At 40.9% G+C, this 24,414-nt stretch overlaps 1 protein-coding gene across 2 annotated transcripts in view; it reads right to left on the reverse strand.

The window, feature by feature from the left end:
* Positions 1-24,414, reverse strand: part of TRPM1 (transient receptor potential cation channel subfamily M member 1) — a 269,367-nt gene that overhangs the window by 115,563 nt on the left and 129,390 nt on the right. Inside the window, exons 7-8 of one of the 2 annotated variants that reach the window (XM_077471831.1) lie at positions 22,498-22,672; positions 20,319-20,442 (exon numbers count right to left, since the gene is read on the reverse strand). In XM_077471831.1, coding sequence (XP_077327957.1) covers positions 20,319-20,442; positions 22,498-22,672 — 299 coding nt within the window. Of the gene's footprint in view, positions 1-15,528; positions 15,553-20,318; positions 22,673-24,414 lie in introns of those variants that run through there. The other variant, XR_013270721.1, reaches the window with a different exon arrangement.

Here is a 24,414-nt window from a genome sequence, read left to right on the forward strand (position 1 = left end):
TTTTTACTTTTTTCTATAATAAATAACCCCAAAAAATATATTAAAAAAACATTTTTTTTCCTCAGTTTAGGCCGATACGTATTCTTCTACATATTTTTGGTAAAAAAATTGCAATAAGAGATTATTGATTGGTTGGCGCAAAAGTTATAGCGTTTACAAAATAGGGGATAGTTTTATGGCATTTTTATTAATAATTTTTTTTTCTAGTAATGGCGGTGATCAGTGATTTTTATTGTGGCTGCGACATTATGGCTGACACATCGGCCATTTTTGATACATTTTTGGGACCATTGTCATTTATACAGCAATCAGTGCTATACAAATGCACTGATTCCTGTGTAAATGACACTGGCAGTGAAGGGTTTAAACAGGAAGTGGCAGTGTAGGGGTTAAGTGTGTCCTAGGGGCGTGTTTCTAACTGTGGGGGGCTGGACTGTGTTTTACAGATCACTGATCTCTGCTCCAATCAGAGGGAGCAGAGATCAGTGTCACTTGTTGCTAGGCAAAATGGGGAGATGCTGTTTACATCGGCATCTCCAGTTCTTCCTCCTTTTGAGACGATCGTGGGTATCCCCACGGCGATCGAGTCCGCAGGACCCGCGGTCGGACTCACGGGGGACCCGACCAGCACGCGCGCACGCAATGGCATGGTGGCAAATTCAAAGGGACCTGCCTGTACGCCCATTTGCCTGTCCATGCCATTCTGCCAACATACATCATCGTGCGCCAGTCGGGAAGCAGTTAAGGAAAATAGGGAAGGGGAAACGGACATGGACCTTACTGACACCGATTTGCTTGTCCAGGTCTCATACAGCAGTGCCAGTGTTCTGTGAACTCACCTTGCATTGAACCCTGGTATGTTTGGTTCATCCCTAGTCATAAGTTGTATTACAAGCATCTGTGTAGTAAATTTACCCTCCTGTGACACACCTGTGTTGTTTCTTGTATGAACAATTTTAAAGTGGAACTAAACATAAAATAAATATTTTCTTTGTTATAAGTAAAACGTACAAATATTTATTGTACCCAAGCAATATCCAGAAAAATCTCTCTTGTTTAGAATTGCTGTGCACTTCTTGGTTGGTGACTGCGTCTAAGCACTTCTGTGCCTACAACCTTATAGCTATATACAGAGGGTACAGAAAAGAATCACCCCCTTTAAATTAATTACATTTGGTTGCTTTGCAGTCTGAAGACAGACACAGGTTTTGTTTTATCTAGCTGTATTTACTAGTGCAACTTATAACATCTAAGTGAAAGATATAACACCAACATGTCAGAAAAAATATCAAAATTTTAAAAACAGAATCACTGAGTTCGAAAAAGGATTACCCCCTTATCTCGGTATTTTGTTGGACCACATTTTGCTTTAACCCTTTCATGACTAAGCCTATTTTTGGAATTTGGTGTTTACAAGTTAAAATACATATTTTTTGCTAGAAAATTACTTGGAACCCCCAAACATTATATAGATTTTTTTAGCAGAGGCTCTAGAGAATAAAACGGCGATTGTTGCAATATTTTATGTCACACGGTATTTGCGCAGTGGTGTTTTAAACGCAACTTTTTGGGAAAAGGGACACTTTCATGAATAAAAAAAAAAAAAACAGTAAAATTAGCCCAATTTTTTTGCGAAATGTGAAAGATAATGTTACGCCGAGTAAATAGATACCAAACATGTCACACTTTATAATTGCGCGCACTTGTAGATTGACGACAAAGTACGGTACCTAAAAATCTCAATAGGCGACGCTTTAAAAATTTTTTACGGTTACCAGGTTAGCGTTACAGAGGAGGTCTACTGCTAGAATTATTGCTCTCGCTCTGACGATCGCGGCGATACCTCACATGTGTGACTTGAACACCGTTTACGTACGCGGGCGCGACTTCCGTATGCGTTTTCTTTGCTTCGCGAGCTCGCGGGGACGGCGGGCGCTTTGAAAATTTTTTTTTTATTTTTTTATTTATTTTATTTATTTTTAAATGACTAAATTGTTTAAAAAAAAAAAAAAAAAATTGATCACTTTTATTGCTGTCACAAGGAATGTAAACATCCCTTGTGACAGTAATAGGTGGTGACAGGTACTCTTTATGGAGGGATCGGGGGTCTAAAAGACCCCCCACCCCTCCTTTACACTTCAATGTATTCAGATCGCCGAAAACGGCGATTCTGAATACCGGATATTTTTTTAAAACCGGCGCCATTGGCAGCCGAGTAAACGGGAAGTGACGTCATGACGTCGCTTCCGTGTTTACGATGAGGAGACTGGAACGAAGCCGATTACGGCTTCGTTCCAGTTCCTCCCCAGCAGCCAGAGCCGACGGATCTTTAATCGGTGCTCCCGATCGAGCGGGAGCACCGGTAACAGCGGCGAGAGGCGGCGGGAGGGGGGGACGTCCCCTCCCGCTCCTCCGGCATAACAGCCGAGCGGCTTTTAGCCGCATCGGTTGTTATGCCTGGATAGCCAATCGCCTGCTGTAAAAAACGGTACCGGGATGATGCCTGCAGGTGCGGGCATCATCCCGGTATAACCCCCGGAAGCCGAGTACGCAGATGTGCGTACGCTCGGCGGGAAAGGGTTAATTACAGTCTTTAGTCTGTTGGTATTGGGATATAGAAATATAAATTTTAGTCTTATCTGACCACCTTAAACGCACCTTGAAGATTTTGATTTTGCTACATGGAAAAAGGTGCTATGCTCAGATGAGACTAAAATTGTATTATTTGGTAACACCTAATGATATGTCTGGTAGAAATCCAATACAGCTCACCATCCAAATAACATAATTTCTACAATAAAGCATGGTGGTGGTAATATGCTGTAATGGAGGTGTTTCTCTATAGCGGGCACTGGAGCACTTGTCAGAATAGAAGAAAAATGGATGGGGCAAAATACCATCAAATTCTTGAGGAAAATCTGCTGCCCTGTGCCAGAAAGCTGTCAATGGGAAGAGGGTTTACCTTCCACCATGACAATGATCCAAAGCACACAGCAAAAATGACCACGCAGTGGTTCAAGGAAAGGAGAAAAAGGAGGATGTCCTTATGTAGCACTTACTCCCGAAGGAGCGGCTGAATTTATTGGGCTTACTGTTACCTTCTTCACCTCGTATGTGTCTAGGGGTTTCCCGAGGTAGATGGCCCAAAAACTGCAGAGACTGATGACAGATCCACTTAAAGGGATTTTTATTTGCGAAAAGTAGTTAACAACACAGTCTCTTTGAATAAATCCAGAGAATAGCCATTCACAGCTGGATCCTCACCCTAATTGGATAGTCCTTCTCTCACCAGGCCTAGTAGCCAACAGGGTTGTTTGAGTCAGAAGCAAATGCCACAGACTTTGCTATAAACCCGTGAGGGGAACTTGAAAGCTTGTAGAACACTCGTGTGGTACCAGTATCTTGCAGCCAGTCTGTCGATAACGCACGAGATAGGATTCACTTGGGTCCTTCAACATGTCCAGGCTCTTGTTAAGAAGCCAACCCTTGCATGGCCTTCTCCCGAAGAGTCCTCCCCTGGATAACTTCACAGTTAATGGGCCTCTCCACTAACCGAGACAGCACCAGACCACCTCCGAATCCTCCTTTCAGTTTCCTTGCCTCGGGCTAGCCAGCCCCAAGATGTAAAGTTAGGTGGAGCCGCACCCCAGGCCATGGATGTCCTGGGAGCTGGTCAGGAAGACCAGGACCATGAAGTCAGAACATACTTCTGGACCGGAACCCCGAAACACCTGACATCCACACCTTAAGTACCCCCTCCCAGAAAGCACAGCAAGAGCGACACTCCCAGTGGGCTGGTTCTGAAAGAGAGTAACTTTAATGCACCCAACTAGACTGTGTTTTGTGCCTGCCAAAAGTGACAGCGCCCCCCATGGCCAGGCAGAACACCCTGTAGTCCAGTCAGACTGATGCGGTTTTTAGAGTAACATTAATTTTCAAAACATATATAGCGTGTGCTCTTCAGGAGCCGGCGCTACACTTACATGGCCTAGTCAGAGCCCAGACTTAAACTCCATTGAAAATCTGTGGAATGAGTTGAAGACTGCAGTCCATAAATAGTCACCATCAAATTTAGCTGAATTTGAGCAATTCTGCAAAGAATAGGGGGCAAATATTACAAAGTCTAGATGTGCAAAGTTAGTAGAGACAAATCCCAACAGACTAAAGGATGTAATTAAATGAAAAGGTGATTCAACAAAATGCTGACATAATGAGGGTGATCCCTTTTCCAACTCAGTAATTCTATTTTTGATTTTTTCTTTTTCTGTTGGTGTTATATTTTTCACTTGGATATTATAAGTTGCACTAGTAATTACAGCTGGATAAAACAAAAACTTAAGGCTGCAAAGCAACAAAATGTCATTATTTTAAAGGGTGGGGGGGGGGGGGGCGATTCTTTTTTATACCCACTGTATCTGCAGTGTGGGATCTGAGGCACTGCTTCCTCTTACTGCTAGTCTCAGGAGATTTATGGTAACATTTGGTTATGTCACTACTGTGCTGCTCTCTGTTCTGCTTGAGGCTCTATTATAAGGAAGCCAAAGCCCTGCTTCCTTGAAGATGGCTAGCTCCACACAAAGACACAGTGCACAACAGGGCATGGTAAGTCGTAATGTGGAAAGATTAGCTGCATGGAGACCACAAGCAACTCTGGTAACTAGTCTTTTGTCCTTAGCCTGTCTTTTTTTTGGTACAACATCCAGAATTCAGTTTAAAATTAGAAAACTGACTCAGATTCGTATAATAGTCTCATGGGTTTAGGCTTAACACAAAACATTTCATGGAGGTTACAGAATGTCCCATCTCCAGTCCCAGGCTGGCAATTTGTCTAAATGCAGCTAATGGAGGTAAAAATGTGTGTATCCATGGCCTAGGGACACGGACGGGTGGTCATATACATAAAATGCCTGGTTTGGCTTGCTTATTTTGTTTCCTCTGATGAAAATGAGTAACCAGACATATTATAGTGATGTAGGCTTAAAGAAAATAAAAACCCCTCTACTAAACCAGTGTGAGCCACAGTGGAGTTTTCTTAAAAGAAGGTATCTGCATATCTCACACGCATCGCCAATCCAAAAATAAGGGGGGTGGATGATGCCATGAAAATGTTTCCTTTTTGCCAATGGACCAACTGTGCATCTCGAACTGCTGGTTTACAGCATTGACACAGCCTATTAAAAAAGAGCCATTTATTGGAATGACTGTGATCTAACTGCATAAATAATATGGACATTTTGAGGTAGATTAACCGCTTAACAACCGGCCCATAGCCGAATGACGGCTACAGGGCTGTTGCTTAACTCTGGGAGGACATACCATGATGTCCTCCCAGAATTCCACTTTTGCGCACCCCCTGGGGTGTGCACTTCGAGAACATCCATGGCCATTTACCACGCGATCGCTCCGTCAAATGAGAGAGCTATCACCTTTTAAACAAACCGGTTCCTCCCTCCTCTCTCTGTACCGATCAGTACAGTACGAGGGGAAAGATCGGTGGCAGCAACTCTGTGGGCTGGATCTGTAGTGCCCACAGTGCTGCTCACTGACAATTAACCCTGCCATACTCTGCAATACCCAGCAATACCCAGCAATACCCTGCCAATACTCTGCAATACCCAGCAATTCCCTGCCAATACTCTGAAATACTCTGCAATACCCTGCAATACCCTGTCATACTCTGCAATACCTTGCCAATACCCTGCAATACTCTGCAATACCCTGCAATACTCTGCAATACTCTGCAATACTCAACAATGCTCTGCAATAACCAGCAATACTCTGCCATAGACTGCCATACCCAGCAATACCCTGCCATACCCAGCAATACCCAGCCATACTCGGTGATACCGTGCAATACCCAGCCATACTCGGTGATACCCTGCAATACCCAGCCATACTTGGTGATATCCTCCAATACCCAGCCATACTCGGTGATACCCTGCAATACCCAGCCATACTCTGCAATACCCAGCCATACTCAGCCATGCTCAGCCATGCTCGGCCATACTCTGCCATGCACAGCCATGCTCGGCCATACTCAGCCATATCAGCCATACTCAGCCATAATCAGCCATGCTCGGCCATACTCGGCCATGCTCAGCCATGCTCGGCCATGCTTGGTCTCTGTATGTGGCCAGGCTGTAGAAGTCTCACACACGTGGTATCCCCGTACTCAGGAGGAGTAGGATAATCTATTTTGGGGTGTAATTTTTGTTATGTACATGCTATGTGTTAGAAATATTGTATAAATGGACAACTGTGTGTTAAAAAAAAAAAAAGCATTTTAACCACTTCCCGCCCGCCGGCAGTCATATGACGTCCTTGACTTTGTGCAGGGATATCTGAATGATGCCTGAAGCTAAAGGCATCATTCAGATATCAGCTTTTTCAGCCAGCGATTCCCTACACCATAGGAATGATCATAGCGGCTGTTCTGCTGCTTGATCATTCTTATGGGAGGCGAGAGGGGACACCCCCCTCCTGCCGCCCTCCTGTGCTTCTACACACTCACCGCTACGATCAAAGCCAGAATAGTTTTTTTTATTTTTTTATTTCAGGCTTCCCAGTCTAGAGGTGAGATGTAGGGTCTTATGTACCCTATATCTCACTGTAAAGAGGACCTGTCATGACATATTCCTATTACAAGGGATGTTTACATTCCTTATAATAGGAATAAAAGTGATAAAAAAAATTATTTTTGGGGAAAAAAGTGTCAAACTAAAATAAATAAAGTAAAATGAACAATAATTTTTTTTTTTTAAAGCGCCCCTGACCCCGTGTGCTCGCATGCAGAAGCGAACGCATATGTAAGTCCTTCCCACATATGAAAACGGTGTTCAAACCACACATGTGAGGTATCGCTGCGAACATTAGAGCGAGAGCAATAATTTTGGCCCTAGACCTCCTCTGTAACTCAAAACATGTAACCAGTAAAAAAATTTAAAGCGTCGCCTATGGGGATTTTTGAGTAGCGAAGTTTGGCGCCATTCCACGAGTGTGTGCAATTTTAGGTATCTATTTACTGGGCGTAACTTCATCTTTCACCTTATGCAAAAACGTTGGGCTGTTTTGTTTTTTTAAAGCACAAAACAGTTTTTTTCCCCAAAAAAAACACGTTCAAAAATTTGCTGCTAAAATACAGTGCGAGATAAAAAGTTGCAATGACCCCCATTGTATTCTCTAGGGTTTTTGATAAAAAAATAAATATATATATATACTGTACATATATATATATATATATATATATATATATATATATATATATATATATATATATAGATATATAGATATATATAGATATATAGATATATATATATATAGATATATATATATATAGATATATATATATAATGTTTTGGGGTTCTATGTAATTTTCTAGCAAATAAATTATGATTTTTACAGGTAGGAGAGAAATGTCAGAATTGGCCTGGGTGCTCCAGAACGCCTGCAGGTGCTCCCTGCATGTTGGGCCTCTGTATGTGCTCACACTGTGTAAAAGTCTCACACATGTGGTATCGCCATACTTGGGAGCAATAGCAGAATGTGTTTTGGGGTGTCATTTGTGATCTTATAATATGATAATATGACAATTTTGTGAAAAAAAAGGAAAAACATCTTGATATTTCAAAGAATTGTGGGAAAAAATTACAACTTCAAAAAACTCACAATACCTCTTACTAAATACCTTGGAATGTCTTCTTTCCAAAAAGGGGTCATTTGGGGGGTATTTGTATTTTTCTGTCATGTTAGGGTCTCAAGAAATGAGATAGACCATCAGTACTTCAGGTATGATCAATTTTCAGATATTTGCACCATAGCTTGTGGACTCTATAACTTTCACACGGACCAAATAATATACACCAATTTGTACTTATGTAGTAGTATAAATTTTGGCCAAAATTTATGAAGAAAAATTACTAATTTGTTAAATTTTATAACAGAAACAAAGAAAAATTCATTTTTTTTACAGAATGTTCACTCTTTTTTCTTTTATAACACAAAAAATAAAAAAAAACAGCGGTGATTAAATATCATCAAAAGAAAGCTCTATTTGTGTGAAAAAATGACATATAGGTACAGTGTTGCATGACTGAGTAATTGCCATTCAAAATGTGAGAGCACCGAAAGCTGAAAATTTGTTTGGTTATTAAGGGGGTTTAAGTGTCCAGTAATCAAGTGGTTAAACTGCATGTATTGTCTTTGGGTAATCAGAATAAAACCAGACTATGGTGCTATATTGTTGAAATCTAGCCCTAATTAGATGTTTCAAACTGGATCCATCCTGTGTTGTGGGAACTATACCAGTACTTTCCATACTGCTTAAAGGCTGCTGGAAATCTCAAATTCATTTTCATGTGTGTAGAAAAACAATTTATCAAAATGTACTTTTATACTCATTATGGCTGTTGAGTATGTGTGCCTTGCCTATAGTAAAAAATTCCCTCTGTGCAGTAGCCCAGGAGACAGTGATGTGAGCTGCACGTTATTAAATAATAATCAGTGTTCTCAGTTCTTTCTTTCTTTTTGCTCGGGAATACTGCAATATCATAGCTCAGAACAAAACTCTCAATTAGGAATGCAGATAAATGACCATTAAATTTCAATTCTGTTCAGCAACTGATAGCTTTCAGCAAGTTTCTAATGCAATCCAGTAAATGCAGCAATTGTGCTAAAATCGTGATTTTCATTTAATTTGTCTGATGGGGTTTCCCTGCAAAGGTAAAGCATAATGGGCTACTATACATCGCCAAGTAGCTCATTATTTGTCACTTACCTGAACAGGAGCCAGCGATGTCACCGCTGTCCCCTCTTCCACGAAGCGTCCATATTCCTTCTGGGTATCATGGCTCCAGCGCTGTGATTGGCAGGAGCCGCGATGACGTCACAATGTTAGCAGCGGCACGCTCAGTGCGTCCGTGCGCCGCTGCATACGGTGCATGCGCCATACACATAGGTGCCTGTGTTTAGCAAATATCTCCTAAACCATGTAGGTTTAGGAGATATTTCTTAGACCTACAGGTAAGCCTTAATCTAGGCTTACCTGATGGTAAAAGTGGTCTGTAAGGGTTTACAACCATTTTAATGTGTAATGCCCTGCAAAATATACAGGCTGTGGAGCAAATCTGAATCTTATTGGTGGATGTGAGAAACATCTTAGTACGCATATGTGTGTGTGTAGTAAGGAGGGTGTACCAGTACAAGTAGCAGGTATGTTCTAGGATTACTTAAAGTTTTATCTTGTATGCATAGATCCTCCCCTCCCTGCAATGTCTACCTTGGAAAGAACAGTCAAGGTAGCCAACCTCAACCTGCACATGCTCAGTTGTGTTTTTTATGCTGGAGAGAACAGTTACTTGTTCTTACTTGTTCTCAGTGATAGCCAGGTCGCATGATATTGGCATTACACATGTGGGAGTGTATACAGGCTGCAGTGAGAAAATCTCCACCTCCTGAACACTCAGTACTGAAGAAACTGTGCAGTTTATGATGTAACCGTGGTATACAGATCATCCAAAAAAGGTATATAGTGGCAATATTTTAGGCTGTGGGCACTGTTGGGGGTGTGGGGGGGGGGGGGTGGTGGTTGGGGGCAGATGAACTATTTTAATAGTACTGGGTTTAATAACACTTTAATGTTGCCATGGGGTAAAAGGTGTAGTATGTGGGTTGCAGTTTCCTGCACCCATGTGCATCTAAGCTGCATTGAACTCCCTAATGCTCCTGGCAGCACTTTAAATGGGCTTTAATGCCAAGAAGGTGGCCCAGCTTCTGTATCATGGGACCACTGGGATTGGCTCTCGGAGCAATTACATTATCATGAACACATCCTCGCAGGCTCAGAAGCCATAGCCATGAACTGTTGGTGACGCCGCACTTAGTGTGCTTTGAGCACACAGTGAGTCCCCAGGTCACCGCAGAGAAATATTTTTCGATGGGTGGGTGTAAAAGCTCAATTTTCTTGCACATATATGCTTTATGTGGTAAGCAAAAGGTAATAGTACCACAGGGCGCTAACACACATAAGGTGTGTTGTGGTATTACACGTTACTGATATGGAAAAGTGTGATTCAGCCATAAAGTTAGGAAAAACAACTTCCCTTTCAACCACTCATCTTTGTAGTCTGTTTTAGGGCAAATCCTGCTTTGTGTACTTTGTATCCTTTGTTAATGTCTTCCTTCTATTGAAAGTTTCGTTTTTGTTAAAATAACCATCCTCTTTAACTTACTTAAATAAACAAAATGTCATAATAACAATATAAGTTAAAGTGTATCACCCAAAATCAAAAAATTAATATGTTGCAGCTTACAAGCCCTTAGTGTTTTCTTTTTTCAAGCTATTTTTTTGTTTTATTTTCACCTGGTGATCCTGAAAATATCACAATTCCTGTCCTAGGTGTTGCTCCTGTACTGATCTTTAGAGGGAGTCATGGTTGTCACTCCTAGGCCAAGGGTGTCCAAACTTTTTTCAAAGAGGGCCAGATTTGATGAAGTGAACATGCTTGAGGGCCGATCATTTTGCCTGACATTCTTTAAACCATTAAAACAGATGAGCTTGACCGTTTTATTTGGACATACCATATTTATTGGCTTAAAACAAGCACCTTAACTTTAAAAAGTATGTTTCAGGAAGAAATCTTACATTTTAAATAAAGAACTGGGAAGCAATATAAGTGTCAGTGACCATCAATGCAGCCTAATCAGTGCCCATCTGCAGACTCACAAGTGCCATGAATGCAGCACCCACCGTATTACATAGTTACATAATTAGTCAGGTTGAAAAAAGACACAAGTCCATCTAGTTCACCCACAAAAAAAATAATAATAATTATATTATATAGTATTGCCATGAATGCAGAACCCACTCCATTACCATGAATGCAGCACCCACCATATTGCCATGAATGCAGCATCCACTACATTGCTATGAATGCAGCACCCACCGTATTGCCATAAATGCAGCACCCACTCCATTGCCATGAATGCAGCACCCACTCCATTGCCATGAATGCAGCACCCACTCCATTGCTATGAATGCAGCACTCACTCCATTGCCATGAATACAGCACTCACCGTATTGCCATGAATGCAGCACCCACCGTATTGCCATGAATGCAGCACCCACTCCATTACCTTGATTTGGATTTCTTACCCCAGGTTGGGGTTCTGTCGGGAGATGGCCGCCTATTGGGCGATAAACCTGGGATCGGGCGGTGGTGTGGTATGCCTTTAAGGCTTCCTCCAGAGGACAGTACCAGATGCTGATTGGGGGGGGTCCGCAGACAGTTTAAGGCAGACTTACAGGGCCGAGGACAGGGCCACATCCATGGAACGCCAATACACACAGATCCGTGATCCGGAACTTTATACTAAGCTCCAGCAATGTACTAGAGAAGTTTTGCTACTCCACACCTCACTAACCAAAAAAAAACTACTGCAGCAGTCCCAGAGAATTTTTGAGGAGAGCAAATGAGGGGGCAGGTTGCTGGCCTGGTTGGTCGGATTCCATGAGTGTCCCTTCGCTGGTTGACAGAGACGGGGTCAGACAGACCTCCTCCAGAGCAATTAACGAGAGGTTCACGTCATATTATATATTAGAACTCTATTCTACCCGGGTGGACTACTCTATGGAAGACCTCCACATATATCTCTCGGACGTTGACTTCCCCATCCTGACTGATACTTACAGAGACCAACTTGACCCCCTCATTACCCTTACAGAGGTCCAGCAAGCCATCTCTTCACTTCAAGCTGGGAAAACACCAGGCCCAGACAGGTTCCCCACCTAATTTTATAGGATTTATGCTGAGGAACTGGCACCCAGGTTTCACTCTATGCTCCTATTCTCGCCGAGGGAGGGTGCTCTGCCGGCCTCCATGTCGGAGGCGGTAATAGTGGTTATCCCCAAGCCGGGCAAAGATCCCGAACTCTGCAAATCCTACCGCCTGATCGACATGGATGCCAAGCTGCTAGCCAAAATATTGGTGACCCGACTGAACGGAGTGATCACTGCTTTGGTTCACCTGGATCAGTCCGGCTTCATGCCAGGTAGAGGGATGGATATTAATATCTGCAGGCTGTTTACCCACATTGATCTGGCCAGAGAAGGTGACACAGGAATAGTGGCAGTGCTAGACACCAAAAAGGCATTCGACTCTGACTCTGGAGATTTGGATACGCTGAACTACAATCTGTCTATTGTTTCCCACCCATCCCCCCCCCTCCTAATCCCCTGTCCCTTCTCCCCCCCCCCTTTTTCCTTTCCCCTACCACTTTTCATCTTAAGCTCCTTATTTCTCTCTCCAAATCCAGTAATGTAATGGTACTACAAATTGAGATGCTATGCTGTTTTAAACTGTGAGAAACTGTTAACTATCTAGGAAAACGCTTATCAGCTGCGACTGAACTGTTCCTCCTGCTTTTTCTTGTGACCTTATGCACAAAGTGTTGTCCATGTACTGTGTCATTGTGAAATGTAATAGTTTTAAATAAAAACCTATTCTACTGTTAAAAAAAACCCATCTTCAATCTTACTTTTTGCAGTAGGTTTTATGTTGCTAAAGCTAGTTTACTTCTGATATATTTATATAGGAAGCTCTACAGAACTATAAAGAGCCTGCATTTTGATGATAACTGGTGGTACATTTTACAGATGTCTCTATAGCAACATGTACGGAGTAATAAAAAATGGTCAAATACTAACCCAATATTTAAGTATTCAAGACTTTTGTTTGCTTAAAGAGGAATTACTGTACTGTTTGTGCAATATTGGTTAAAAAAAAAACAAATCCTATTCTGTCACTGTGCATGTGATTAGGCAAATCATGTACTGTAATCATTTTACATCCTAAAGCAGGAAACGCCAACCTTTCTAAACAAAGGTTCAGTTAGCTGTCCTTCAGACTTTGCGGGGGGGGGGGGGGACGACTGTGGCCAGAGTAGAAAATACCCCAGTATAAGTGTGGAAGTAGACAGTGGGGTTAATTTACTAAAAGTACAAAATCTGAAAGAAACCAGCTTCCATTTTTTTTGTCAAAGCTTAATTGAACAAGCTGAATTTAGAAGCTGATTGGCTACCATGCACAGCTGCACCGGAGTTTGCACTCTCAAGTTTTACTAAGTCAACCCCGATGTCTCAGGCTTGGTGGTGTGCGGACGCAAATAAATTATATGGAGCCTGTGGTTAGTAGGAGGAGGAATAGTGCCCCATCAGTGGTATTAGTTGGAAGAATAGTGGCCTATCATTGGTATTGATGGAAGGAACAGTGCCCCATTATTGGTGTCGGGGGGGGGAGGAATAGTGATCCTCTGTTGGTGTCAGTGTGAGGAACAGTGCCCCGAGGTCCAGATAAAGGCAAGCAAACTGCAGTTTGGAGACCACAGCACTAGAGACTCCCTTGCAATAAGATTTGTCTCATTGCAAAGGAACTTGTCCATTTCATATCCATCCTGCCTCGTGTGACCAAAAAAGTTGCAGCATGAAAAATGAAAAGTCTTGGCTAAAGGACAGTGCTAAAGAAGGACAAGAAAAAATCCTGAACAATTTTTTTTTAAAGCCAACATTTTAGGCAAGAAACACATTGAAGTAAAAATGATGTGCCATGAGACAGGTTGGATGAAAAAAACACAGATGAGTGGTCCTTCAGGAGCATTCCGTAAAGAGGAGCCAGGGAATTCTGGAAAGAATAGCTCCATACCAAGAAGCACAGTTAGTTTGTAGCACTGCAGGAAGCTAATTCTGCATATATCATAAGCATAAAAGAATACCCCATACATATATATATATATTTGTAAGAATTTTCACTTGGAAATGCGACAATCCTTACTACCAAGACCTGAGGTGTGCCTTGGCCCGGCTGGTCAGTATGCATGAAAGTGGGCATATCTTGAATATGAATGAAATGTAAATGAAACAATAATGAAAGTATGGGGGAACAGGTGGGTGGGAACCTGCAAATGAACCGATGAAGGATCTGATGGAGGAAGAGGAGGAGGGATATATAGCCCTCAGACTCCTCTTACAAATCCAGCCTTCAAACATTTATATATATATATATATATATATATATATATATATACACACACACACACACACATACATATATATATATATATATACACTCATACATACATATATACATACACACATGCAAATATATATATATATATATATATATATATATATATATATATTTTTTTTTTATTGACATATGTATTGTATCTAAAATATATGGTTTTACTTAAAGGTAATACTTAAAATCCCTTCAAATGTGTGTAATGGATATTTAAAAAAAACATAAATGTAGCACGGACTATAGGGTAAAACACATTTTCCATACAAGTTACCATTTTTTGTGATTTCTATTTCCTTTGATTTTCTCACTGTCAGCTGACTATCACATAGATGCCTTTAATAGAATATTGTCTCAGGAAATATGTAAAATCCCGAGAATTAGTCAGAGAAATAAAAGCAGGCCTTCACAGGAAATGCACACAAGTACTGCTTTGTTCTTTCTATGTGAGTGATTTTATAAATGAAATATTACCACATTTGTGTGCTCATTAGATGCGGTCCCATGATCAGCCAGACACTGACAGTACACAAGGGTGAAGAATGGCAGGGCACATTGCATGAGGAATATGACACAGTGACCAGTCACACACGAGGCAAAAGGAACACAGGAATCTTTATTAGGGGAAAAGACGATATAAACATTTGTTTTGTTCAGCCAAAATATTAATTTGAATCACAACCATTAGTCTGTAAGCTCTAGCAAGCAGCGAGCTTATGTGGATCCATTGTAGTTAATGTAAGAAAAGGAACTTCAAAATGCAAGTCACCTTACATAGAAATATGTTATATTATATACATACATAGCTATAATTAAACTATTTTACAATCACAAAACTTGTCCTTTAGTTTATATTCTTGAATTCTTCAGAAGAACCCCATAATGGTGAGAAGGCCCATAATAATTACAGTTCTACTCTATGAACAACTTACTGAAATACAACTTTAAAAACTCTAAGCAGGTCAGAAGAACTGTATGGAATTGTGTATATGCCTTATACTATATGTGAGACACCTTAGTATGTATTTAACAATATAGTAACTAAAAATGTACTACAAGCTACATGTTTTGTGCACATGCTTTTATCTGGTTGTTTATACATGTAATAAAGGTGAATTCAAATGAAATAGTCCTAAATTTTATAATTGCAAAAAATATAAATCGAAAGAAAAAGAAAAATACGAGCTTAGAGGAAAGGGCAGGAATGAATTAAAGCAGAACTTCAGCCATTTTTTTCAACTTTCCTACTATGAAATTTTCTGCCCTTGTTGTTTTAATTTTGGATAGTAAAACATTTTTTTTCTGCCAGTAAATACCTTATACAGCCCACTTCCTGTTTCTTGTCTGGTTATCAGCCTAGGCTTATGACATCATGCACAGCTCTCTCTCTTTCACTCTTGTGAGAGTTCGCCAGGAAGGGAGGGAGGGATGAGTCATAGATGGCCAATGAGAGCCACAGAGCTGGAGGTGTGCCTCTGTGTGTCTGTAAATTCAAGATGTGAACAGACATCAGCTTCAGCTGCCCACAGTTAAAATGGCTGCAGCCAGACTTAGTGGAGGGAGATTTCTGCAGCATATTTGGCAAGTACAGAGTCTCAGTATATAAAAAAAATATGCAAAGTGGTTGGAAGGAAGCTTCAGAATGGCAAATATGTTTTTATTACAAACTATGTAAGCAGACTGCAATTCCTCTTTAAGTAGCATTAATTAGAGTAATAAAAGCACAAATAAATTAAATAGCACCTTTTTTTTCTTTATTTGTAAGGTTGCTTTAACTGATGCTATTGATGCCATGTTCAGATCAAGGTTCTCCTCTTGTGCACAAAAGAAACAAAGTAAATGCATGTAACAATAATGTTACATCATATTTTATGATTACATTTTCATAGGCTGGGTACAGACATTACCTGAAAGTATCATTTTACATGGGAGCTTGTTAGGGCCCTGTTCACACTGTCCCAAGAGCTGCCGCGCACTGAACCGCATCCGTTCAACCTATTGGCGCCCTCCCTATGCATTTATGCAGCCGCTCAGCAGGTGGGCCTTAATGCTGATTGGCCACATATATGTGGCCCTGTTAAGACAACTTATCATGCTGAGAGTACAATCCCTGCAAGCTCCTAGTATGGTAAAAGGTGGAGTTCAGTAGGCTCTCAATGCCTACCTGCAATCAGGAGCTTTCCGATCATGTAACCTCTGTGACAGCCAATCACAGTGGTCACATGACCCGAATGCCTGCCTCGCCTCCTGGCGTTTAGAACTCTTAAAGGAGCGGGAGGCAGTTGTCTTAGCGGTGATTGGTGTTCTTTCAGTGTGGAAAAATTCTGGTCACCATACTATATGTGAACTAGCTCTTAGGGCTCATGCATACTGCAGCTCAAAAAAAGCTGCCTTTACAGCCATTTTAACTTCTATTCCAGCTTGAAGAATCTTGTGCTTTTTTTGTGCTCCTGTGCATATTTTTATTGAGCTTCTTCAAGCTTTTTCAAACTCCTTTTGAGCTCCTGTGAGCTTTTTTGAGCATAAGCAGCTGCTCCTGTGATAAAGATAAAGTCCTGTCATATCATGTAAGAAATAATGTCTAGGGAGCTGCTGCTGAGGGTAGGAACTCTGTTGAAGTTTTTAGGGTATATCTTCTAAGCTGAAAGGCCTAAAACCAGTTGATCTTAGTAAATCCTAATAAAATATTAAAAACAGAGCTAAAGCACAAAAAAAAACAACCCTCAATTACATAAAAAGAGACAGTAGTGGTCATCAACACCCAGATACAAGTGCAGCAACTTAAAATGTAAGACAAACTGTGTTGCACTGCCTCAAATGTGTTAAAAAACAATGATGCCCCTAGAAGACATTAGGATGAAATGCACGTAAGGCAGTGCCTAGTGGGGATGTCATCACATCTGCTGGAGCAAGTGACCTTTTGTTTGAAACCTGTATACCCCACATTCTTGTGAGTAGATTTACCCTGCTTTTAAAATTAAAGGTAAATTATAGGTAAAAGTTTGCTACACTATAGAGTTTTTCATGTGCTTTCTTCACTGAGTGCTGCCAATTTTGTTGATGCTGGAAACCACTGTCTGAGGAAGTGCTTAGAAAGTCACATTTGTCCACCTGGAGTTGGCTGTTGAATGCTGAGCTTGCTTAGACCTCCATGGTATCGGTGTCTAGGAGACCAGTAAGCGTCCTTATTACTTCTTTGGTGGAGGCACACTGGACTTACTATTACACACAGAAGACCTACATGTGTGCACATCTATGGGGCATTATTTTGTGTGATTATTTATTCATCTGTAGGACTTCGTCTACATTTGTTGGATTTTCTGTTTCATTAAAGTGGTTGGAAACCCTTATAAACCACTTTGACCTACAGGTAAGACTAGATTAAGGCTTATCTGTAGGTCCAAGAAATATCTCCTAAACCTACACGGTTTAGGAGATATTTGCCAAAAGACAGGCACCGCTGTCGATGGCGCACTGAGAGCGCCGCTGTTAACGGCGATATGCCGCGAGTGGCGGCTCCCGTGCGCATGTGCAGGAGTGACGTCGTCGCGGCTCCGTCAAATGACAGCGCTGGAGCAGCGAGACCCACCAAGAAGATGGAGGCTAGCGTACACAAGGGGACAGCGGTGACTTTGCTGGATCCTGTGTCAGGTAAGTGACACATAATGGACTACTATGCGATGCATAGTAGTCCATTACGCTTTACCTTTGCAGGGAATCAAAGAGGAAGTAAACCCATCAGGGTTTACTTCCTCTTTAAATATTTGATTCACATATGTTCTATTATTGTTTTTTGCGACTAGTAATTATGGCATGATAATTTGATCTTAAACTCATAGGATATATTTATTTAACACATTAAGGCAGCACAACGCAGTGGGGTTGATTTACTAAAAAGGTTTTTTTTCCAAAGCTTAATTGAACAAGCTGAAATTGTAAGCTGATTGCCTACTAGGCGCAGCTTGACCAGATTTTGCACTCTCCAGTTTTAGTAAATCAACCCCAGTTTGTTTACGTGTTAAATCTTAATCTGATTTAATCCTTCTAAAATAACTTTTCTGTTTCAATATGCATTCAACCATAATTTTGGTAACTGCTTAATTTTTTTTTTTGTTTCCTAGGTCTTAGGTTTACTGCATTTCCCGATAAATGCCCTCATCTTTAGAAGGATGCTGGGGCTGCATTTTTTACTAAACTGATCACATCAACATAGTGAAATAAAAATCTCTCCATTAGCACTCATCTAAAGCAGCTCAGCAATGGCACTGGAATGCCAATAAGCTGCATTTGGTTTTCTTAGTTCCAAAAATGTTGTGGTTCAGATATGACAGCTTATGTTTATTTATTTTAACCACTTCAACACCTACAAACTTATATATATATATATTGCCTGGTAGTGAAGCGGATGTCATTTTTTCAAGCAGTTGATTCATTTTTTAGTTGAAGTAGTCCGAGCAGCTATGCAGCCGCTGGATTACTTTTAAGGGTGGTATGTAAGGTATCACCATGAACATCAGAGTGAGAAAAATATTTCTAGGGTCAGAACTCCTGTCTAACTCTAAACTGGTAACCCGTAAAGACTTTTAAAGCTTTGCCTATAGATAATTTAAAGTACCGTAGGCTGTTGTCATTCCACAGACGTGTGAAATTTTATTGCGTGAAATGTTTGGTATATATTCAATTGGAGTAACATTATCTTTTATATTTTACAAAAAAATGGGTTCTATTTTGTGTTTGTGTACACTAGAATTCATTAAAGTGTATTTTTTTCCAAAAATTGCAACTACCGTGTAGGGCCTCTGCTTAAAGGGGTTCTAACTTCTAAGTTATTTTCTAGCAAAAAATCTGATTTTTACATGGATGAAAGATTTGTCAAAATTGGCTTCAGAAGCTAGTGGTTAATGTGCGTTTGGACATATTTGTAACGTGTTTGCCGTGCAACAAAACATGTGGCAAAGCGCACATTTCCTATGTGTTTTGTCACACATTCAGGAAACAAGAAATGTGAATGGAGTCTAAGGGGTTAGGGATAGGTTTAAGATTAAGGGTAAGATTTAGGACAGCCAATCTCAATCAGGGTTTCCTGGAACCCTAGGGTTTCTTTAGATATTGTAAGGAGATTCTTTGAGTTGTGCCTGATTGACCCACCTGATTGATGGTGCCTGCCTAGTCCCAGGGCCAATGCCACTTGAAATAGCCAGCAGCATGACACCAATGATCTTTTTTGCTGTCTGTAAGGGTGGTATTCTAACCACCATTGTAAGAGCGCACTCTTCCCTGGCTACTAATCTCAGGTGCAACTTTCCTCACTAACCCCCAATAAATTGGTTTTAACAGGGGCTCTCTTAGACCTGAAAATGATTTCAAATGTTCCTTGGGGGGAAAAAATTGAGAAAGGCTGATAAGGGTTGAAGGATTTGTGATCTGTAAAAAGTTTGACATTTTCCATCTTAATATGTGCAGAATGGAAGTGAGGATCTGCAATAAAGTTTTCTACATCCTCTAAATATATATCACTGACCTGATCGAACAAAATATTTTTAAATTATAGAGTCTTTGAGTCTACAAGAATTTGCTGCAGGCCTTTGGGTTCCAGAGTCCTGAGGCACATCTGTGCACATGCTGGGTTCCCACACATGCTTAAAGATAGAGTCAGTATGGACCTTGCCATATCTGTTTATGAACTGTAAATTACTGCATGTGTAGGCAGATGTGTCACAGGGCTCTGCTGGGACCCAAAGGCCGGGTGTGCGGATGCAAAAAGAATAAGGATGACAGTTCTGGAAGAAGAGGGGGAGGGGGGGCAAAAACAAAAGAGTTCTGAAGGTCCTCTGTAATAATTAGTTATTAATCTGCACTGATGAAGTATAGAGATTGTCATTACTAAACACTCCTTTGGAATATACTAGTTGCATAGCTGTCCTGCTGATCCAATGATTTTAATTATTTTTGAGGAAGGAGCAGTAGGGGAGTACTGGCAAGGTGAGTATCAGTGGGTTAAGTAGCCCCTTGCGAAGAAATTGTCACTGTGACCTGAATGAGCAAGGTTACAGTGTCTATTTAAGTGCATATCGCAGTGTGATTGCTGTCTCTTTACCTAGTGCTTGTGCTTCTCTGATGTCAGTGTGCCAGGCACCAAACACCACTTGGCAGAAAGACGCTGCATGTGTTCCTTGCAAAATTTAGGAACAACGTGCAGCCGTTATGTACCCTGTTAGATTTACCATGCAATTTTTATATTTTTCTTACCAGTTCCTTTTTCTTCATACATTCCATAAGGATAACAAAGAGCTGGTGAGCCTGGTTCCGACTGTAGTTAAATGTTTTCTGAACGGTAACAAGAAGTTGATCACGAAGGGATTCACTGATTATCCTACAAATACACATCAAAGAAAGTAGCCAGAGCAATAAACATCTCATAATTTTATATTCATAAGTGCAAGCCATACTGAGAGTCTGCCATACATACATTAAAATAAAATCTGCCCTCTTCTCCCGCACCCAGGTCTTCCCAACTACCCCCTGCAGGCACCACCTCCCCACATGGGAAAGTTTCAGGGGACAGTACAGGAAAGGAGGTTCTTTCTTTTACTTTTTTTGGAGCAGGACTGGCAGAAATGTAAAATAAAGTAAAAAAAATGCAAATAGACCCCTTTCACACGAATGTTCCGATCGTGCCTGCCTGTCCGTTTTTCAGGCGGATCCGATCGGGACCATCCATTGCTCTCCCACCGGCATCCGATCTGATCCAGGCCACCAAAAACAGATGGATGGAGATACGTTCGCCATCCGTCCAGCAGACCAGATTGGATGACAGTTGGATAGAAATGGACAGGTGGTCGTTTTCCATAGAGGAGAGTGGGTTGTGTCTATGTTGATCATCTATACCAAAGTCCGATCGTCAAGAACACGGTGACGTACAACATGTACGACGGGACTAGAAAAATTAAGTTCAATAGCCAATAGCCTCCGTCTCGTACTTGCTTCAGAGCATGCGTCGTTTTTGGTCCTTCGGAACAGCATACAGACGTTTTCGTGATAGGAACTGGTTCCGTTGGAAATATTTAAAACATGTTCTATTTATAGGTCTGTCAGAATTTAAAAAAAAAAAAAAGTCAGATGAGACATTCACACGATCGGAATATACGATGAAAAGCTTCCGTCTGACTTTTTCTGTCAGACATTCTGCTCGTGTGTATGTGGCATTAGACATAACATATTTTGGAGCCTTCTGACAGATCACAAAATGTCCCTGGTCTTTATCTTTTTCTTTCTCCAGTGGTAGTTGGTGGTTATCAATACTGCAGAGTGCTGGCCATCAGTGCTGTTCTCCTCAGTATTGCAGTGTGATCCCAGGCTGATTTAGGGATGTACCTCCAAGACGTAGCAGTGGCAACTTGGACACAGGAAATGTGTTGAATGACACTAACCATCATTTAACCCAGAAAACCATTGACACTTGACCTTGCAAAGATGATTCTCTGGGGGACAGTGCCAAAGAGGAGGTAATTATTATTTTTCTCTTTTTTTCCTATTTATTACAGTGCAGAGCTATACATTAAAAAAATAATAATTGGAGTTAGTTTATCCACATAACGCATAAGTGCACAGGCAACTTTATTATCTCAAAGTGGTTGTAAACCTGAGACATGAAATATGAACAAAGCATATCCCTCTATAGTGTGTACTACACTTCTTTTCTGTTCACTGCCTTGTTCCTCTGCCATCTGCATGAGTCACTGCTGATGAGTTTCCCGGACACCAAGAGAAAAGGAAGAGGGCACAGCATGTGATTGGCAGCCTCAGCTCTGTTCCTGTGTGCTGTGTGATGAGGGGTGTGCCCCTTCCCTCCAATCAGCTCTCACAGCTCTCCTCACTGATGTAACTTCAGCTCTCTGCCCCCTACTTTTCAGAGCTAAGTGATCTTGGGTAAATTCTTCACTTTGAATGGATGTAGGGGAAAGACAGCTTTAGAAAAACAGGTACAACATACATAGGAGTATTTGTTTCCCCTTTGTGAATCACTTGAGGCCAATCACTTAACTGGCTATACAAGTAAAGATTTACAACCATTTTAAGCTTTCTAAAAGCTAGTGATTACTCATATAGCTAGCCACTGATCTTTACAAAGATGGAACAAATGGCTCCCTGTTTCTGAGCTACAAAAGCAGCATGAATTGGTGATTAATCTTATATGATGACACAATGTAATTTGTAGAATGAAATGCTACTGATTGCTACTACATACTACTACGTAGTTCAGCTCACAGGAAGTATTTTTTTTTCCATCTATATATTGTTTGGATGTGACATATAATATAGCTCAACATTTCACAGCAGCAAAAACTTGGAAGTTAAAACTGAACGGAACCATTTTACAACTTTAATAAGAGTAATGTAAACAATGATAAAGAATATGCAATCCTACCCTGCTTCCTCTGAGTACTTGTGTGCAAAAGACAGGATGTCAGAGGCACGTCCACTTCCGTCACAAACTACTACAGGGATGGGAGGTTCTTCTCGTAGGCATTCCAGAACAATGGAAATCACATTTGGACCACCTTCTACAATGAGCGCTACAACAGGCACACCTTGGCCTAATCCTATAATATCAACATAACACATCCAATCTTCACTATTCATAAATACACCTAAAAAAGCTTATTTATGGTTATAATGCAAAGAGCTATGAAGTACAAAATCACAATATCCAGTGAAACAGAAATTAGCTTTTAGTTTCTCTTAATACACAAACCAATGACATAACATTTTACCAGCAAGATCATATATATTACAGCAAATTCTACTTAGCATGCATGAATAATGCCCACGAACAAATAGGAACATTCAATATATACATTTTTAGGAACAGTTTTTAATTATGAGGGTTATGCAGATGCAGGAGATGACAGCTGAGCATCCCTTTGCTGTCCCTGCCTCATTTTTATTCCCAGGCATAGGATGACAAAGGGAAACCCATGTGTCACGTTGTCAGTGTCTTCAATAAATGCACAACCTTTCTATTTCTAACGATTGGAAATGTTTTGACACTTAGAATAGTAATCTAAAAGATGATAAAATATATAATGAGGATGAGGCTTTTACTTAAACGTTAAATAGAAACTCATTGACTAAGAATAATAAAAAAATAATAATATATTATCGCTTTCTGTGATCCCATTTTAAGGGTTTCTCCTAACTTCCTGTCATTGAGATAGGAAGTAAGGTCATTCTGTCCAATAAGGACACAGGTAGCAATTCTAGCACTTGTTTTGTGTAGCGTAGAGAAGGATTAGTAGGGTTTTATATTGCTACCTTTAGACATTCTCCTAATTTCCTTTGTGATGGCTGGGATAAAAAGGCAATGAAAATCTCCCTGCCAAGTACACAGTTAGGTCTATTTCACACATTGGAGGGGGGTTCAGCCATGGTTTTACCCTCGCCCCTCTCCAACCTTGCACCTAAAAGATAACATTCAGCCGCTCAGAGTATTACATTTGCCGCAATGCTTTGTTTTAGGGCAGTATAGACTGCCACAGGTGTGAACAAACCCTTAGCAATAAAAACAGACTATGGTTTATATCCTTCCAACTCTAAGCTAATGGCAGTAGTATTACTCCATTGTACATTTTTAGTGATAGCCAGTGATATTTTTCCTATAGTTTAAGTAATGCAAAAGAATATCTTATAAGAATAAGAATGTGAACTAAAACGGGGGTCAGCAACCAGTAGATTGTGGACAAGTGACTGGTAGATCGCAGTCTGGGCTAGCTGACCCACCATCTTAGAGCATCAAACCAAGTGCAATGCAGAGGGACTACTTGTAAAGTTGGAGCTGTAGTAGAGAGCAAGAGCCGCATAAGCCGATGCCTCCTCTTTAGTGCTGGCTCATGTCCCATGCGGAGTGATACCAACTGCACTCCACCTCTTATCCCAGCTACCGGTCTCCAGAGTGGTGCCAGCGGAAGGAAAGACGAGATCTTCAGGTCAGTGTGAAGCAATACACTGGGCATAATACTATAGGGCTGCTTTTACACTGATGCACTGCTGTTTCCCCACAACACAGATGCAGTGCACCTGCAGGTTTGCTGCGCTTAGCCATAGGCTTCTACTATATCCTGTAGGTTTGGTGCACTTTCTGAATGCGGGAGTTTTGGTGTGCTTTCAAAAAGTGCACCACATCTGCAGGATATAATAGAAGTCTATCACCCTCACCACCTAATTTAAACCCACGATTGCCACGCAATGCGCGTCATTGCTGCGTAATGGTACAGCAATTAGAGGTTTAAATCAGGTGTGAGGAGGCAACACTGGGCCACACTGTACCTGGCGATCTTTGACTTCT

Source organism: Lithobates pipiens, unplaced genomic scaffold (assembly GCF_037356315.1).
Source record: "Lithobates pipiens isolate NorthernLeopardFrog02 unplaced genomic scaffold, aLitPip1_a1.2 Scaffold_8, whole genome shotgun sequence".
Classification (NCBI taxonomy): Eukaryota; Metazoa; Chordata; class Amphibia; order Anura; family Ranidae; genus Lithobates; species Lithobates pipiens.